The sequence below is a fragment of the Salvelinus sp. IW2-2015 genome, linkage group LG4q.1:29, assembly GCF_002910315.2.
Source record: "Salvelinus sp. IW2-2015 linkage group LG4q.1:29, ASM291031v2, whole genome shotgun sequence".
NCBI classification, from domain to species: Eukaryota; Metazoa; Chordata; class Actinopteri; order Salmoniformes; family Salmonidae; genus Salvelinus; species Salvelinus sp. IW2-2015.
Genome location: NC_036842.1, coordinates 65,985,869 through 66,006,108, shown reverse-complemented (window position 1 = coordinate 66,006,108; position 20,240 = coordinate 65,985,869). Strand labels below are relative to the sequence as shown.

Sequence of the window (20,240 nt, the reverse complement as noted above, 5' to 3'; positions counted from 1 at the left end):
AGTGTTTATGGGATGATGTCAGCTAAATGAAATTCACAAACATTTGCCAAAACAATGAGGTAGAGAGCAAAGAATTGTATTAGTAAAGGTCTTCATTCCTGGTGTTACAGTTATTACATTCAATCATGTATTTGAGTGTTGGAGATGCTTTCTCCCTCACGATCTCAAGTTGAATCAATAGGATCATAGAAATCTTCCATTAGCCACGGTTTGATACCTAGGGATGAGCTCTGGTGTTAGCATTAGCAAAGGGCTGGGGGTGAGACTTGTTAGAATGCAATGCAAAGTATTATGCATTGTTTTATACTGAACAAAAATATAAACGCAACATGTAAAGTGTTGGTCCCATGTTTCATGAGCTGAAAAGAAAATCCCCAAAATGTTCTATATGCACAAAAAGCTTATTTCTCTCACAGATTTGTTTACATCCCTGTTAGTGAGCATTTCTCCTTTGCCAAGATAATCCATCCACCTGACTGGTGTGGCATATCAAGAAGCTGATTAAACAGCATGATCATTACACATGTGCACCTTATACTCGGGACAATAAAAGGACACTCTATAATGTGCAGTTTTGTCACACGACACAATGCCACAGATGTCTCAAGTTTTGAGGGAGTGGGCAAATGGCATGCTGACTGCAGGAATGTCCACCAGAGTTGTTGCCAGAGAATTGAATGTTCATTTCTCTACCATAAGCTGACTCCAATGTCGTTTTAGAGAATTTGGCCGTACGTCCAACCGGCCTCACAACCACAGACCACGTGTAACCACGCCACGCCAGAACCTCAACATCTGACTTCTTCACCTGCGGGATCTGAGGAGTATTTCTGTCTATAATAAATATATTTTGTTGGGAAAAGCTAATTCTGACTGGCTGGGCCTGGCTCCCCAGTGGGTGGGCCTATTCCCTCCCAGGCCCACCCGTGGCTACGCCGTTGCCCAGTCATGTGAAATCCATAGATTAGGGCCTCATTTATTTATTTAAATTGAATATTTTCTTTATATGAACTGTAAAATCTTTGAAATTGTTGTGTGTTGCATTTATAGTTTTGTTTAGTGTATGTGTAATGAATTAGGTTGAACACTCATGTTGTCATTTTCTATGCCTTGTTTCTTTTCCTGCCAGGAAGTTTTCAATCTTTCTCACTTTGTGGATTCATAAATGAAGTGTTGGTCTACATGTAATAAGGTGCAAATGATTGCTTTATTTTTCAAATCAAATCAAAGTTTATTGGTCACGTACACAGTTTAGCAGATGTTATATCGGAACGCTATAAGCGGAATGCATATGTTACTAGCTCCCAACAATGCAGTAAAATGCCAAATAAGTACACAAATAATTCAAACGTTTTAAAAAGGGAAAAAAGAAAGTCAGTATGAATCCAATTAACAACCCAAATAGCACTGTAACAGCAATCAAAATGCAATCTATACTATATTATACTATATCATTATACTATATTCTATATTCAGGTCTGTGTAGTGTTGCTTGTGTAAGATGCTGCTGCTCATGCTGTTGCTCAGACTCAGGCCATGATGAGCCAGGTAATCCAGCCCAGCGGGCTCTGTCCCCGTGCCAGGTGCCAGGTAACCTAGGGACAGGTTAGGATCTGTCTCACTTGCCCCAAGACTGGGTTCAAAAAGTGAACTGCACCCACACCAACCAGTTCTAACACAAAAGTATTTAACAGCAACAAAAACATCAGTGGTTATATCACAAACATGTCTGAGGACATAAACCACTGAAACACTAGTAATACCTTTCATTCATACAGAGCCTTTCCCTAAGCTACGGACACAGTACATAAGAAATAAGCAACATAATACAAATCCTACTCAGATGAGCAGCAGAAGGAAAATGTTATATATAAAAAAAGAGCCAGAATGCTGTGTAATTTGTCATTCAGTCTAAAAAACATGTACTCATGTGTCATCTCTCTTTTTTCCTTTGTGAATGAGCGTGAGTGTTATTTGTACAAAGCTGCGAGTGCAGTGCTTCAGCACTTGAGATTAGAGCATGGCTCATTAGTGTCATTGGAGAGTAATGTTTACCGGGGACTGCGATGGCTGTTGTTCTCTCTCCTTTTATTCCACCCTCTCCAAGAAGACCTAGTTTTGAAATGAAAAATACGTATCACACTTGAGAGGGAAGGATGGAAAAAAACTCTGACGTCAATGAAGCACGACATGTGCCCGAAAACAAAAAACTATTGGCTGTAACCTGGTAACAAGCATCAAAGTGAAGAGTGCAGAGGCTTTGTCGAAGAACAGGGGCAAATGGCTAACACACACACATGCACACACTCTCACACTTCATTGGAGACTCTACTGGTTGTGATAAACTGAGGAAGATTTCACTGTTCATGTCCTCTGTTTTTCTCAAACACTAACATGGGTTTCCACAGCAACCAAGTCACAGTGAACGTGAGGAAGAAGAGACAATCATAGTCCATTCACGGTTTGTTACATAAATGTGGACTGAAATAGGATGTTCTATGAAAGACTTACATAAAAATTATCACTATTGTTTTTTTCATGGAAGAAAAAAACTCCTAAGACAGTGGTGACCCTGTTTCTAGTGAAAGCCCAGAGGAACAGGAGGCCTTGTCCTATAAAGAGGTGCACTTTGAAACCCAGCAGGAGACTGGCTACAAAACCATTAGCAGTCCTTCACTCAGCGATGCAAAGGAAGGCTTTTCAACCAACATGTGTACTACACCTCAGTACATGCGAAAGGGTAACGCTTTTGTTTTCTAGAACTACAAAGAAGAAATCTGAAAAATGTATCAAACAATATCAAAATATATGACAACAGGAGCTTAGCTTCTTTCAGAGAATGACAGAAAACATTTGTACAACAAAGCCTGACCAACAACTTGACACTGGAAGTAAAATGGAGTAGTGTTTGTGTGTCATTCTTTCATCATGTAGTGATAAAGTACAATGTGTGTTACTGTAAATCAGACTGAACGTATTAGTATCCCTCCCTAGTCACATGTGGAGGCAGATGAAATGCCTCAGGTGAATTGCAGTGCCAAGCATATTTCCTAAAACCACAATCAACAAAAGTATATCACAGTGTTTTATCTTGTCTTTTATGCAAAGACAGTGCTGCTATTTCTGCTTTCAAGTTATACATTCGTGATTCCTTGTTTATTTATAGGTGCATATATATGCCTGTGCTCCTTGGCCTGCTCAGAATACTGTGTTTGTTTTGATGGTGCAGACTGATTGTACAGGTTAAAGTGATGCTTCAAAGGTTTTGTATCATTTCAGACAGCAGTTTTGAAAGTAGTGCTCACGAGCCAAAACTGGTGACTAAGTTACAGGGGCGTAAATAGCATACCCCCCAAGACATGCTAACCTCTCCTGTTATTGTAATAGGGAGAGGTTAGCATGTATTGGTATTTGGTATTTTATTAGGATGTCTTCGGGATATGATATTTGTGCGTCTGTAACTCTCACTCATCATTATTCAAAATTCATTCAGGACTATCCGTAATCATGGTAGCATCCACATTACTGTAGAAGTGCTTAGAAACACATTATATTCTTATTTACAATAAAAGTGACTCCAAAATGACACAATACATTATTTACCCTTAATTTCTATTGGGCACAAAATAATCTGAAACACAACCAAAACAAACAGAAAATGGATCCAACAAGTTGGTAGAGTCACAAGCTTGATGTTGTCATTGTGTGCTAGGAATATGGGACCAAATACTACACTTTTGACTACTTTAATAAACATATGAGTGAATTTGACCCAATACTTTTGCTCCCCTAAAATGGGGGGACTGTGTACAAAAAGTACTGCACTTTAACCTCCTAGTCATTGTATCAAATTCAAAGTGCTGGAGTACAGAGTCAAAACATTTGTCACTGTCCCAATACTTTTGGAGCTCACTGTATTTTTGCATTTTGTATGATACAGTATATTACAAATTTGTAAGTGCTTAAGATCCTGAATTGCATCTTTAAACAACTTTCCTGGAATACACAGCAACACTCAAGCACCTGCACTGAACTGGATACACACAGCAGAGATATAGGTAAATAGCCCTTTTCTTTGTTTTTCAAATCAAATCCATTACCTAAATATGAATATTAGAACAAAATCAAAACAAAAAAATTAAAGATATGCCTAAACATACATGTTCAGGACTGACGCTTGCATTTACATTTCAAGTCACATTTGCAGAGCACATTCCCAGACACTGACGGCCTCAGTCTTTATAGTATAAATGTATTGGGAGAAATTGACACTTCTATTCATATCCTACTCACTACAGACCAATTCCATTGAGAATCCTGTTGCGACAAATATATCAGAGATGGCTTCTGAGATAAAGTTGCCAATACAGCTTATCAGATACTCAGCTAAATATTACAGTTATATTATCTCACCATGCATAGTACTCTACCAAACCTCCTCTATGGATATAATTATACAAACCAGGCATAGGTAGAAATGATTTAATGTATCATAGGTTATAAAAATGAAGGGGAAAGCAAATGAATGTCATTTTAATAAAGCTTGAGAGGCCAAAAGTACATATTTGTTTTGCTGCTGGAATATTAACATTGGGATCGGCTGGTGTATCAGAATGCCCTGAATCTACTTTAATACATCTATGTCAACAGAACTAACATTAGACTGAGCTTAAGGTGTATTTTTAATATCATGGCTGCTCAGAGAGAGAGCTACAGCTGCATAGCAGTAAGGATGAGAAGGTACTGCTGAAGAAAACAGATGAGGAATTTAGACCATGAGGTAAACTAGTCACAACATACGATGAAGTACAATTTATGGGAACATATCAAATTAAATGATGGCACTATAAAGATAAAAAGGCTGCTCAGACTGTCTAAATGACTTTGTTAGATATACTGTACGCTTAAACTGAGGAAGAGAGTACTTCCCAAGGCGTTCTGAAATCTTGCCAGATTATATCACTTTGCAGGCAGTGTAACCCTGATGTATAGTGTGGACATTGTATGTAGAATAAGTTTAGTAAAAACATGTGTTAATTAGGGGAAGTGGGCTTTTAGATTCTCCCTCCAAGCGACCTTACGCAGACGAGCCAGTGCAGCTAACTATGCATACCCTTCAGCCATCTCAAATGTCAAACAAGGCTTTAGTGGACCATAGAGGGATTCTGGGCACTGGCCAACCCAAAGTCAAGTCGCTACGTTAAGCACTTGCCAATTAAAATGTAATATTGTCTTTTGTGTTGTCATCTGTGCATATCAAACATAAATTAGGCCCCTGACCCCTTTTAGATTAATCTTTCAAACTTGGTTAATCATCCAGGATTGGGCGAGTCAGTGACATCGCTGGAGCGTTAGGTACAGATGTGGGATCTTAATTTGAGCCAGTTTGCTACAGCAGGAAAAATCCTGCAGCCACAGGAAATTATCATTATTATGTGGATTATAATAATTTGACATTTTTGTAGGGGGTGATACAATTTTCGTCAGGGCAAATCAAGTCTGACAGTTTAAACTTTCGCCTTTTAAAAACTTTAGCCTTTTAAAAACTCAAATACACTACAAGTTTGAATTTCCTGCTGGGTGGGAAAATTCTCTGCAGCAAAAGAGTGATCAAATGAAGATCCTACATCTGTAAGTGCCATGATCCGTGTGATGCCAGTAACTTTAAGGCAGGGGAATCTCCTCAGTACACAGCAGCTCTATGTTCTCCTGGGACGCAACACTGTGTCATAATATGGTACAGTATGGTGATTACTGACTGTTCATGACTCACACAAAATGTCTTTGAAATTGAAACCAAGTATTCAATTTAGACTGAAGCTTGTATTTTTTACACCTTTGTCTTGTTTTATTGAGACAAATACTGTTAGGTGCATGTTTACAGCAGACTTCATTGTATGCACTACTTTCTACTGAACATCGACTACAAAATCCTGGTTCACACCTACCAAGCTATCCACAACTCTGGACCCAAGTGCCTGTCTGACCTCATTCTACCCTCCTGCCCCACACGCACCCTTCACTCCTCCATGTCTGTCCCCCTTCTCAGCCCCGCAGCAGACTAAACACTATGGGTGACAAGGCTTTCAGTTGCACGGCTCCACGGCTGTGGAACGCACTTCCAGACACTATTAGGGCTGAGTCTCTTCCAGACACTATTAGGGCTTGAGTCTCTTCCAGACACTATTAGGGCTGCAGAGTTTTCCTTTCCAGACACTATTAGGGCTGAGTCTCTTCCAGACACTATTAGGGCTGAGTTCTCTTCCAGACATATTTGGGGCTGAGTCTCTTCCAGACACTATTAGGGCTGAGTCTCTTCCAGACACTATTAGGCTGAGTCTCTTCCAGACACTATTAGGGCTGAGTCCTTCCAGACACTATTAGGGCTGAGTCTCTTCCAGACACTATTAGGGCTGAGTCTCTTCCAGACACTATTAGGGCTGAGTCTCTTCCAGACACTATTAGGGCTGAGTCTCTTCCAGACACTATTAGGGCTGAGTCCCTCCAGACACTATTGGGCTGAGTCTCTTCCAGACACTATTAGGCCTGAGTCTCTTCCAGACACTATTAGGGCTGAGTCTCTTCCAGACACTATTAGGGCTTGAGAGTCTCTTCCAGACACTATTAGGGCTGAGTCTCTTTCCAGACACTATTGGGCGTGAGTCTCTTCCAGACACTATTAGGGCTGAGTCTCTTCCAGACACTATTAGGGCTTGCAGAGTCTCTTCCAGACACTATTAGGGCTGAGTCTCTTCCAGACACTATTAGGGCTGAGTCTCTTCCAGACACTATTAGGGCTGCAGATCCTCTTCTAGACACTATTAGGGCTGAGTCTTTTCCAGACACTATTAGGGCTGAGTCTTTTCCAGACACTATTAGGGCTGAGTCTCTTCCAGACACTATTAGGGCTGAGTCTCTTCCAGACACTATTAGAGCTGCAGAGTCTCTGGCCTCCTTTAAGACACAGCTCAAGGCAGTGCTGTTCAAGAAAGCCTTCAAGGACCTCTGCTATTTCTGTTCTCGTGTCCTCCGGATCTGGCCACACCTGTATATAGCTTTGATTGTTGTTAATATTATTATTATTATTACTGTTATTATATGTTCTAGAGAGCCAGCCCCTCTGGAGGAGTGATTTGTATGAGAGAATTCAGGAGTGGTGACAGCTTCTCTCTGTGCCAGCCAGAGCCTCATGTGACTGTCCCCATTATCTTGGAATGTCACAACTATAGATACACAAGCCTGAATCTGTCTCTGATGCTCCACAGAGGGAGCCACTAGGCTTTGATGTTTATTACAATGTGCTTACTCACTAAGCCTAAGTCAACAAGAGTATGGTCATAATATTCAACAAAGATTACCACCATCTCACAGTAAAACGCTTTTTCAACTATTCATTTCCACGATTGATTCCTGTATTTCAGGAACAGTTGTGTGTATACAAGTATTAACTGGGAAGCCTTGGTGTGGTCACTTTGATTGGAGAGATAAACTAAAATGAAAGGACAAATGTTTCCATCATATCATTACTGCATTATGTGGGCCATTGAAGTGCAGTTGTCAGGCATAAATACATAACATGTCATGCCGTTGCAAGGTGTCTGGTGTCCACTGCCTGAGAAGCATGATTCATCCCCATAAATGAAASGAATACATCTTGTCAAGTGCCAAGAGTCAAAGTGAGCAACGTATATGTCTATTTGAGGACTACATCATTAAATTGATAGCTCCACTATAATAAAAGGAAAAAAATTCCATCATGATTTTTGCCTAATCAAATAAAGCATCTGTATTTTGATGGGTAGAGTGAAGGGTTTGAAACAGAGGCTTTCCTTTCCCTCTCTTCCTCTCGCTCTTTCTGTGCAGACAATTTTCTTCACATTCATGTTCTCTGCAGAAGCACCGGGAGGAGGATAATTGATCAATCAGGCAAATTGAACAGTCTGGACGGCTAGCCCACCATAGCAGATGTGCCCATTTGCATTCATTAAGACAGAGATGAGTCTTAATCACTGTACTGGATTTGATTGACAACATAAACAGCCCCTGTCTCAAATCCTGGGACCACTGCTTTTTATAGCTCTTTTCTATATTTTAAATAGTCATTTCTATATGCAATGGCATTTGTTTTATGATCCACTGCCAATGGCCAATGTGGTTACTATAAGTAGGCTTAGTGGTGAAAGAGCGGAGTGATTTAAATGGAACGTAGTGGAGGAAAGAGAGAAAAGCAGGCCCAATAGACCTGACATTATGAAATGGTCAGGATTTACATATMTCTTTGRATTATCATTCTGAATGGTGAGTGCCATTCATTAAAATAKATGGATCATTGAAAGTAACAATACTGATAAATCTAGAGTCATTTTTACGCTCATTTTCTTTCACTGAATGAGTTGTTTACCTTTAGAACACTCAACAATGACAAATTTCTTTATTTCCAAAAGCACATTTAACAAAGATGGCCTCTATAATGTCGCTGGGAGATAAAGGTGAATTTGCCTATGACTGCTCTTACTTACTCCACAAGACGGGCATGTAAAAAGACAAACAAAAAAAGTGTAGTCTGGCTCTTTACAAGCCCAGGCATGTTATTTGAGTAAAACTGCAGTTCCAAATTTGATTAATGACATTATTACTAGCCTGGACTAAAGTGTAGCCTACCAGTTGTGTTTAAACCAGTACAGCTGTATAATCCCATGCAATTATATCCACATCCCATATTTTATGAGATTACTTTAAATGTGTTCAGTCAATGTCAATTTCGTTTAAATGCAAACTTGATTAATCCAAGCATTGCTGCAAACCGTAATTGTGTTGAAATGCTCTAAAGAAAAGCACAGATGGACGTTCCTGTGAAGTTGATTTCAGGGAATCTCAGCTAGACAGTGTGGAGTCTGTATTCAGAGTTACAGTATAAAGTTATAGAATAGCTAAAGGAAGATTTCATTAGTTGGGGAGGAAGAGGAGAAGGGATGATTTGATTATTTTAATTACCTACAGCAGCATTTTCATTTGAGGTACAAATAGAATTCAATAATAAACACAACAACACTGTAGGACTTTCTCCACAGTACCCAAATCCAGACATGAAGAGCAGTGGTCTACTATACAGGGTAGTATGACATATGCAAGCTGGTCTGTCTATTTCTTTATCACAGTGATATTGATCCAGTTGAAATGCATTTGATCTATCCTCTGTACATCAGTCTTAATACAGATTCTCAGATAAAAGGTCCACAGGTTTCTCACTGCAACCTGCTTGTAAAGAAAGGGTACCAGAAACTAAAATGATCCTGTAAAAGCAAGCTTTTCTTCTCTACTTGCCCCTGTGTTCACTCAGCACAGGAAAACAGCATGGCAAGGAATGACGTTTTCTCTGGCAATATATGTTCTATAAAGTCCTTAGAGACCCAGACAGGCTTGCCCTAACCTCTGAGGAAAAGAAACAGTACATCAATCCATCCAGCATAGCTACTCAGTAAATAAAAGGTTGCTCTGAGAGCCGGGTCTTTGAAAGGCGAGACGCAGATGAGATCAGATGGGAACAGGGAGACTTCTAATCAGACGGAGAAGTGGACGTGATCCACAAAGGGAGATTTCATGCAACAGTTCACCTGTCGCCCGGAGTGTTGCTGCAGTTCAGACCACCACACACACACACACACACACCGTACACACACCGCACACACATTTATGCTCAGGCACAGCGATCTGAGCCTGCTGCTCTGGTCTCCACAGCGAGCCAAGTTTGAGACAAAATCCATAGCCCTCCACTGGGTTATCAAACTGTGCCCCAGGCATGTCTCCATCTGAGGAAAACATGGCAATTGCTCTCCCACACTGCAAGGCCCAGCCTTTATCTACAGATGGTACTACTGAGCAGGAATGTGACCTTTGATTTGGCTTCGCACATGGAATTGGAACGTATGCTGCCCAATGAAAACTCAGAAAGGATTTGCTTGGTCTCTCAAGCGAGGCAGGTGAGCAAATGACTGTGTGGCAATTATCAGTTTAATGCAATTTCTACATTTAGAGGAGTGTCAGGGTGAGTGTCTCCATGTGAGACACATCACTACAGAGACCAGTGGAGGCTGCTGAGGGGAGGACGGCTCATAATAATGTCTGGAACAGAGTAAATGGAATGGCATCAAACACATGGAAACCATGTGTTTGATGTATTTGATACCATTCCACTTATTCCACTTCAGCCATTACCATGAGTCCGTCCTCCCCAATTAAGGTGCCACCAACCTCCTGTGACAGAGAGAGGGAGAGAGAGAGCGAGAGAGAGGGAGAAAGTGAAAGACAGAGAGAGAGAGAGAGAGACGAGAGAGAGAGAGACGAGAGAGGGGGGGAGGGAGAGAGAGAGAGGGAGAGAGAGAGAGAGGGAGAAAGTGAAAGACACAGAGAGAGAGAGAGAGAGAGAGAGAGAGAGAGACGAGAGAGGGGTGGAGGGAGTGAGATAGATCTATCCATTATAGACCCATTCTGTGCTTCTCTCATCCATTTACACTAAAAAGGGAACTATTGCTTCATTAGGCGTGCAGTCATCCTATATCCCAATGACACTGACTACACCCAGATAGGGAAGCAGCAGACCGACAGCCAACCAGACAGATAGACATTCAGATCATGGCATAAAATACAATTTGTGCTTTTGTCTTTTCAAAAGGATAGTCCATGTTTTAATGATAAAGATCACATCTATTGGCAATCTCTGTGTTCTGTAAGAACGAAAGGACATTCTGAACATTTAATTTGTCTTTTATTGAAGACGCCACCTGGCTTTCTCTATATAAACACTTCACAACAGGATGCAGCCAACAGCCTGGGCTAGATCAGATAAGCCCACAGCAGACACTGAGCTCTATCTAACGGCTCTGACATTTGCTCTTGTGCCGCAGCACTTTTTGGAACAGTGAATGGTGGGTAGTGTGGAAATGTTCAGAATTGGAGCCTGGACAGGCCTGGTTACTTCTGCTCTGCTTCTTCACTTCTGAACCTTGGTCACATAGCGAGCAGGGCTAGAGGGATTTGCACATATCTGCACAGATGCTGGCCGAGTGAGCAGGGACAACGCTGCATTGTTTTCCCCTTTCGATCGTGCAGCAAGAGCAGGGCAGTATCCTTGCGAGTGGCTAGAGGTGCTATAAGGGACATGAACAGATCGCCACCAGCTTGTACTACACTTCAGTTAGTGGCAGTGCCCCCTAGAGATGACACTGTTTGCCCTGCAGAGTACAGTACATGCCAATTACAAGATACAGCTAACATATACATCAATAAACTACAGTGGCAAAAGACATACACTACTGTACTGTAGAATCTGTACAGGAATCTCTACAAAAAGGAAAAGCCTATTTATTAAGAGCAAATAGCAAATGATGAATCCTCTTCCATCTGTGAGAAACAGTTTTAGTTGTTGTGCTTTGGTCCTGATGAATCCAAGAAGGACTCCCGAGTCACGGCAGAAAACAATCATAGGGTCACTTTTACATAATTGTGGAGTGTGTCCATGTATTTTTAATGCAGGTGAGACCCTGCTTAGCTCAGAGGGAGAGAGCTCAGGGCCCCTGGTGGAGGACTGAGGCTGCTGGATGCCAGAGCACTGTTTTGCAGCTCTGCCAAGCAGGAAATTTACTAGCAGCAGTACCATGAATAAAATATACCAGGCACAGCTGACTCCTTTCATGCTATTGGATGCTAAGTGAAAGACTTTTAAAAACATGGGATTCTTGGAATTTATGTATCATACTCTGTATCCCTTTCCTGCAGTCAAATGACTAGTGGCCTCATGGGTGGAATATTCATATTTTTCATAATTTCATAATACACGCAGATAATTAGGTGTTTCTATGTCAAACGGTTTTGTTGTATTTCTTCTRTGATGTATATAAAGAATAATATTGGGATACAAACTCAAAATTGAATACATTTCAACTCTATATATGACATGGTACAGGTGTCCTCTTTTTTTAAGCCCATAACCATGTGTGTGAGGTGTATACTTTTGTTTCAAAGTAGATTTGTTTAAGACTATCAAGAAACCCTGATTTAGCCCACCACAGTAAAAGGTTAAACTCCTGACTCTCTTTGTCAGACAGAGTAATAATAAGGTACAGTGCCTTCAGAAAGTATTCACACATCTTGCATTTTGTTTAACATTTTGTTGTATTATAAAGTGGGATGAAAAAAAATTTAATTGTCATTTTTGTCGACGATCTATAAAAATAACTATAAAAATTATATAGTGTTTCTTTTAATTAATAGAAAAGTAAACACTATTATAAAGTGTCCAGGCACTCCGCGTTGTGTCGTGCATAAGAACAGCCCTTTGCCGTGGTATATTGGTCATATACCACACCCCTTTGGGCCTTATTGCTTACATATATCTTGATTAGATAAGTATTCAACCCCCAAAGTCAATGCATGTTAGAATCACCGTTGGCAGCAATTACAGCTGTGAGTCTTTCTGGGTAAGTCTCTAAGAGCTTTGCACACCTGGCACAAAATCGTGGCATAAAACGTCTAAAATCTTACAGTCTGCAAAGGCCTTTAGTGAAGAATTAAGACACTAGCTTCAGAAAACAGGTTCTGAATAGGTTGAAAAACCACAAGTACGTCAGTAAGAGGTATTTGTATCCTGAAGGATCACATAATCACCCCCATTTTCTTTTCAGTGATGCTCTTGGCCGACAGATTAGGTAGGCTGGCATAACAAGTGGGTTCTTCTTCTTCTGTGAGTGTTTGGGCATGTAGACGGATACTAGCTGCCAGGAAGACCAAGTGCTGCCGGAATTCTCTCCAACACTCTTAGAGCCAATATGAATCTCTAAAGTATGTTCACTACAGAATGCTATGTAATTAAACCTAACATTTAAATACTTTTTGTCTTAAATGGTGGTATAATAATTCTGCCATTCATCCATGCATGTATCTACAGTACAGTATCTGGAGGAAACAGGGTTTCCATACTGTTTGGACAGCTACTGAGTATAGGCCTGTGCTGAACTCATCTCTCATAGCTGAACTTATCAGAGGCTGCAGACGTCCTCTGCCTGACTGGTAACTAAAAGGAAACTGTTACCGACCCTTCAGTTTCCATTGACCAAACAGTGTATTTTTTCAACATAAGCATATACATGGTTCTCCTGCCATGGCACAGTGAACATGTGAAGCCACTCACCTCGACAATGTCAGAGTTAGTTCTGCTCTCGTGGGGCTCGTTGTACTCAGTGTATTTGAGCAGGACCTTGTCCATGTCTGTGCTCGCATACTGAAAGAGTTTGTTTGAACTGTTGAATATGATCAGGGCTATCTCACAGTCACATAGAACGCTGAGCTCATAGGCCTTCTTCATTAGCCCAAACTTCCTCTTCGTGAAGGTAACCTGAGGAGACACAGACCAACATCATCAGTTACACCATGGAACAAAATCAGATTCAAAATTACTATTCAAATCCAGAAAATATGCATAAATAAATCCACACATAATTTAGTATGCATGTATAAAAGACGCTGCTTAAACAGAATTGGAAATGATGTTGAACAGCAGCCTGAGGGTGTTTTTACTGCTTCGATAAGGGGTCAGGCTGCAGCTGCAAAGTTTCAGAACTAAAAATAAGACACTTTCCTATCTCCATCTCTCATAATACACAAGTCATAAGTGTATCCCTTTAGGAAAACTACAGTGAGGATATGAGGCTGGTGTGACTGGTTAGCAGGCCAGAGGTCAGGCAGTGTAAAGTCATGTAGCGGTTCAGTAAGCTGAATCAGGGCGTTGGGAACAGGGATCCATACATTACATTAGCTACTGACTCCATGTACGGTACGGACATCGGTCCCTCCCTGCCCCTGCATCACTCTGCCTGTAACACGAGCCCACAGACAGGACTGCAGGTCATGCATCACTCCAGTGGTACTGACACCTAACCCTCTCTGCAGACTTTCTGTCCTGCATCTCTCAGCTCTGTCTCTGTGGTTTCCTGTACCTGATACACATGTCATTATGTAACACTGCGTTATTGCCTTTGCAGTACTGTATGCTATGACCCTCTTTCATTGTAAAACCTGATCCAGACAAACAKGGAAACAAGGAGAACGTACAAGCTGTTCTGTAATGTTGTTTATGTGAAACACCTCCTCAATAGCATTTATGCAAGCTTATCATCCTCACAGTGTGCATCATGTAAAGTGCATTCAGTTACAGTACAATGAGAGCTATGCTATGGATATGCCAGTGAAAGCTGTGCTTCAGGCCAAAGGAGAGTGAATGTGTCTGTATTCACTTCTGCCAATTTCACTGACCTACTAAGAGGAGCTGAGCAGATGAGCTGGCTTTGTTCAACTTTAATTGGTCACAGCTTGCGGCTACCCTCATTTAAAATGGCATAATGCAATATAGTCCTATGAGTTGCATAGCTTATCTGTCTCCACTCAGACAGTGGGGTCACTCCAACTGTGAAAAATGAATTTCAAATGTTCCACACTACAGGTAATTACACAGGTCCATTATAACTCTGGGAGACACACAGACCCATTCCACATGTAATTTGACAGTCACTGCTCCCATGTCAGGTGTGGACATGATGGCAAAACCAAATACCAGAATGACATTCCCTAAAATGACACATTTTAATAGTATGAGTTGGAAGTCTTAGAACATGTTAAAGGCCCAGTGCCGTCGAAATTCCGTTTTTCCTGTGTTTTGTATCATATTGTACAATGAAACTAACAGCTGATGAAACTAACACTGTAAAAGTTTGAAAAAGTCTGATCAGTGTTATTTCCTGACAGTTGCTGGTTGAAAATACAATCTACACAGGACCTTCTAATGAGCAGGTTTTTTATTATTATAATTTTAAAAAATGTAATTACTTTTACCCCCTTTTTCTCCCCAATTGTTAGTTACAGACTTGTCCCATCGCTGCAACTCCTGTACAGACTCGGGAGAGGCGAAGGTCGAGAGCCGTGCGTCCTCCGAAACACAACCCTGCCAAGCTGCACTGCTTCTTGACACACTGCTCACTTAACACAGAAGCCAGCCGCACCAATGTGTCAGATGAAACCCTGTACACCTGGAGACTGTGTCAGCGTGCTCTGCTCCCGGCACGCCACAGGAGTCGCTAGAGCACGAAGAGACAAGGACATCCCGGCCGGCCAAACCCTCCCCTAACCTGGACGATGCTGGGCCAATTGTGAGTCGCCTCATGGGTCTCCCGGTCGCGGCCAGCTGAGACACAGCCCGGTATCAAACCAGAAAATGCAGTAACGCAGCTAGCACTGCGATGCAGTGCCTTAGAACGCTGCACCTCTCGGGAGGCCCTAATGAGCAGGTTTTGCATGCGTGGAGTTCCGGCTTGCCTGGTGACATCACCAGGCAGTAAATTAGTTAATAGACCAATAACAAAGAGAGTTCCACCACTTTTCAACCTCATATACATTATCTCCAGCACCATACCAGTGTCTACATATGTGAAAACGGTATGTTTCTATGATCTGTGGTGAAATAGATAAGAACGGTCCTGAACAATGCTTGTGCATGACAGGGTAGGACTAAAAGTACGAAAATTATTTTCTAAACCTGCAATGAGTTTCCAGCCAAACGGAATGTATTGTCTTGCTCCCCACGTCACTGTGAATCTCATAGTGTTTCAAAATCACCGCTTTGGCTTTTGATGATGTCATCAGGTTGAACTTTCTTACTTTCAAATTTTTTCTGTGCCATTTTCACATATGTAAACACTGGTAATGTACTGGAGATAATGAAAATGATGTAGAAAATGTTTGTAATTGCCTATTAATTGTTACTCAGAAATTATTTGATATTGATGTAAAAACGTCTGCATTCACAGTAAGTTTGACATATGGATGTATACAAGCCCTGCTGGAGAGCAACTCCTCTATATATTGGTTTTGTGCATGTCATAGTGCTTATTTGTGCTGTGGAGGCAATACGCTCCATGAGGGCAGACAAGGGTATGTGCAGTCTTTGTATCCTTGGTCCACAGAGGACCATTCCCCACTCCGTTCTCATCAGACCTGACTATAACACAGTACAGTAGGCTACAGTAGCTCCTGGTGCAAGTTAATGGACCTGTGTGTGACAGGTCAAACCATCTGACACTGACCTCCCTTGACTCACACTCCTTCTCAGAGCTGCTTGCTTGCTTACTTGTTTGTTTAATCGGCTGGAAAGCACCGACTGTCATGTGGGGAAATGATTAACAAATGGATTGCATTTTAGCAGATGAGTGTGTCTGCTAAGCTAAGCCTTGGAGGGAGGGAGCATTACCTTTCAGCAGGAAGCAGGAAGCTAACCCTGGGTGAATGAACTGAACTGGTGAGCTGGGACTTTGTTCCACCTGGCTGGGCTGGCTCTCGGTGTGCTGAGTGGAAGAGCAGGGCCACAGCGCTGTGCTGACCCAGGCTCCTGCTTCATTTCACCCAGAGGAGCACAGAGACCCTGCTTCGTTCCGCATCGCCCCTGCAGAGCCAGCTGCTTACTCTTAAAGAGGAGTGTTCCCTATTCTATTGTACTGTCTGTATCCTTGCACTGACTGGACACACTGTAGGAAGCATGTCTGACATGGTTTCTGTACTGTATGCCCTGATCAAAGAAGAGAATACAGACATGGCAAACATATGTCCACATACTGTGCTTCATACTAATGTACAACAAGGTATATCTTCATCATAAAAAAGCTCTTAGATGCAGCGAGACCGAGCCCTTTGTGTCATGACTATCAGTAGCCTACACCGCAGAGTTGAGTCCTTGCTGAGGCGTGGGCCTTTGGGTTGACACCCCCCACCCCCTGTCCTCTATGGGGTGACTGCCTGGTGAGACAGTGGAAAACCACAGACATCCTGAGGTCACGTGGGCTAGTCTGTAGGCAGGGTTTTCTATTGCTCACCGCGTCAGACACCCACACACATAGACACCATTCTATGGGTTCCTCAAGAATTTGGATGGTGCTTCAAGTGTAATGATTGTGTTTAGTTAATGTACCGTCTAATTTGTGCAATGACAGTGACAGCGAAAGGAGTATCCAGTGTAAATCATGTGGAACAAACTACTTTAGGGTACCACAAGTTACTAGTGTGCTACTATTATCCTCTGCCAAGCAATCAACTGCAAATATAGAAACAATCTAATGACTCAACTATTTTAAACTCTAAATGTAAAATGGATCCATTTCTCCAACTTTCTGCAGCCTTTGATAAGGTCATTATAATAACCCACACAATGCCTAGCAGACAGACAGTAATTATATTAGCATTTCTCACCTGATTGTGCGCCTGGCTGAAAACCTTGACCTTTTCAGATTCTCTCTCACTGCTAGTGACGAGCTGGGGGTGCTAATTCTGCTCTCATAGAAAACTTTCTCCAACTACTTTTCCTTCAGGTCTCCACCCATCATCCTATCTATGAACTGCATGCCTCAGGCATTGTGCTTCCGAAATTCTTGAATTTGACAACTGTAGTCAGTAAATAAATGTGGGAAGATGAACGAAGAGGATGTTCAATAGAATGTTTAGCTTGGTCAAGTGGTTTTATGTGTTGAACTACAATACTGTATAGCATTTGTTGCCAGAGATCAAGCTGAGTGGTCATCTTGCTCTGCTATGGTATGAACTGAATACCTACACGATCCTGTCTCCAGAGAACGACAATGATGGAGGGACCTGTCACTCATCGGGTCTATMAATTTCCAGGAGTCTACATGACAAACAGGCCATCAGGGCTGGCTTTGGGGTGATAGAGGTGATGCCGAGTCATTGAGGGAAAAGGGAGATGGAACTCCATGTCCACTCTAATGGTCTCCATGGCAGACAGGGGTGTGGAAGGATGGGTAGGCTTGGTTGGCTGCAGAGCATGTGTGCCCTGACACCAGCTGGGAGAGTGACCCGGGCCCCCTGGCTCCTTGGCTGTGCAGTACTAGTGCACAGTACTAGGCACAAGGCCTTCCCTCCTCTCCTGTCTGGCTGGATCAGCTCTCACAGGGAGGATGGACAGCTCCAGGATCCCTGTGCCAATGGACCACCGCAGGATCAAGAGGCCTGGCCCACCAGCTGGGCTTGACCTTGGAACCTAAGTGGACAATCCTTCCCATTAGACCAGAAGAAATGAGCCCACCACTCCGACCTCCTCTGATAGGTCTACATTGATACTGGATGTATAGAGTTTACTTGGCTGAGCCGGTGAGAGGACTGGTGCTAGAAAATAATGTAATTATCATTCATTATTGGTCGTAATGTGAATCATTAAATTCATAACGGTCTGTCCTGATGGGTAGAAAAGGTTGAATAATCTCATTGGCTCTGCTTTTCAATCTGACAACAGGAGCAGACCATTACACTTCCCTCACTAACCTCTTGCTAATACTTCACCATTGGAAAACAAAACATAATTTTCCCTGTTTCACATATAGCTGCTACCCTCTCATTTGTAAGGCAGTTAAACATTATATTTTTTCAAACATGCGTCATAGATGCACTCCACCTAGCCTCCCCTGTTTTCCACCACTTCACCTTCCTTTATTCCCTCTCCATTCTCTACCAACAAGGTTTTTACCTGTTAAATAAATAATGGAGTTGGCCCTGGAGCTTTCAGAGTTTCAGAGTGGGGAGAGAAAGAGATGAAAAATAGAGATGTGCTCTGCTGCTCCCTGGTGAGAGATGGAGAGGGAGAGAGAGAGCAGCACTGTGCCCACAGCAAGGGCAGGCAACCCTCCACCCAGCAGAAAAATCATCAAACTTTTAATGACTTGGGCAATTACCCCCAGTGAGCCTGCTTAATGGCATCCAGAGGACGTCATTAGACACGAGGAGCTAACTACGTAGCGTTCCCTGGGACAGACACAGCCAGTCACACTTTATTTTTGTATATATTTTTTCCTACAGTAGTGAGTGCATACATTTTCATACTTTATCATAACTGGTCCCCCGTGGGAATCGAACTCACAACACCGCCTTTGCAAGCGCTGTGCTCTACCAACTGAGCCACCACAAAACAAGGTCACTCTGTACCTTCCAATGTCCTTTCACTGGGAGGGAGACCCCAGCACACGCTGCTACTAAAAAGCCCCATCGTCTCCTCCATGGCCTCTCACATAGTCTTTGTCTCCTAGTACAACATAACAATCACAACACAATCATGCCACAACAGAGAGTTTCTCTGTTTGAAAGGCACTTCTCATCAGGTCATGTGAGGCAAATTATATTATTAAATCAGATTCCCCCTCAGGGAATCATCTCAGAACATTCCCCTACTCTTGAATTATTCAGCCAGATTCTCTAAATGAGACAGGTGTGTGTTATCATTATGAGTAGTAATTGTAGGGTGGTGCACTTGGGTAAATCAGGCCTTTCACTGGCTGGGCTGAGCTGAGGATTGATCCATCCATAGTGATTCTGTTGTCGAGCTCCATTATAGAATTCMTCGTTTACACAGGTTTGCAATTAGTATGTCAGGCAGGCTGTTCTGCTCAGTGAGACTGGCAGAGCTGAGGTTTCTACCTGACAGGACCTCAGCTGCCATCTTTCATACACCTAGAGTATGAAGAGAAGGAACGCAGTAGAAATAAATCAAATAAGATCATTGTCGATCTAATCAGAAACACACTCTGTTCACGACCTTATTCATGTCATGTATTTTGGTTTAATTTTGAAATATATTGTGTATACGCTATAACGTTTTTTACCAGGCGCGAGTCCATCTAGGTACGAGTCCAATGCGCGAAACAAAAACACATAACGAGCCTGAGAAATGTATACTGAAGCAAAGTGTCACCCACATTTTAGCTAGTTTTTTAGCCCATAGATTTTGCAAGTAATGTTCGAGTCACTCAAATATCACATGAATACACATTAGACATAACAAAATGTGTATAATTGCAGGAAATAAGCTTTAAACACATTTTTCTCTACGCCAACAAGAGGGTTGTGAATAGTTTGTGTCATGAACAGTGCTTGTGCCCATAGAAATAGATGTGGCGGGGGGGGGGGGGCGTGTTGACACGTGACATTATTTCACATGGGTTGCAAGGTAAAAGTGGGAGATAGGATTAGGTGGCTCCTGTCCTCCTTGCTTGGCAGATTGTGAACCGCGTGACCCAAGTTCATCGCATAAAATGTATATGCCATATCTCACAATCGATTGGACTTCCAGAATTCAGTCATTTCTGTGACAGGATGTTTATATTTTTCGGTAGTTTGCCATTATTCCACAAAGTTCTATC

At 42.1% G+C, this 20,240-nt stretch overlaps 3 protein-coding genes across 11 annotated transcripts in view; all 3 read right to left on the bottom strand.

The window, feature by feature from the left end:
* Nucleotides 1–20,240, bottom strand: part of LOC111962393 (synemin, intermediate filament protein) — a 244,348-nt gene that overhangs the window by 84,547 nt on the left and 139,561 nt on the right. The window lies entirely within an intron of this gene.
* Nucleotides 1–20,240, bottom strand: part of LOC111962398 (myocyte-specific enhancer factor 2A-like) — a 315,332-nt gene that overhangs the window by 250,451 nt on the left and 44,641 nt on the right. The gene's annotated exons all lie outside the window — the stretch shown is intronic.
* LOC111962399 (myocyte-specific enhancer factor 2A-like) overlaps nucleotides 1–20,240 on the bottom strand; it is a 95,322-nt gene that overhangs the window by 30,443 nt on the left and 44,639 nt on the right. For all 3 annotated transcript variants that reach the window (XM_070443047.1, XM_023985465.2, XM_023985466.2), the window contains exon 3: nucleotides 13,187–13,390. In XM_070443047.1, coding sequence (XP_070299148.1) covers nucleotides 13,187–13,390 — 204 coding nt within the window. The remainder of the gene's footprint in view (nucleotides 1–13,186; nucleotides 13,391–20,240) is intronic.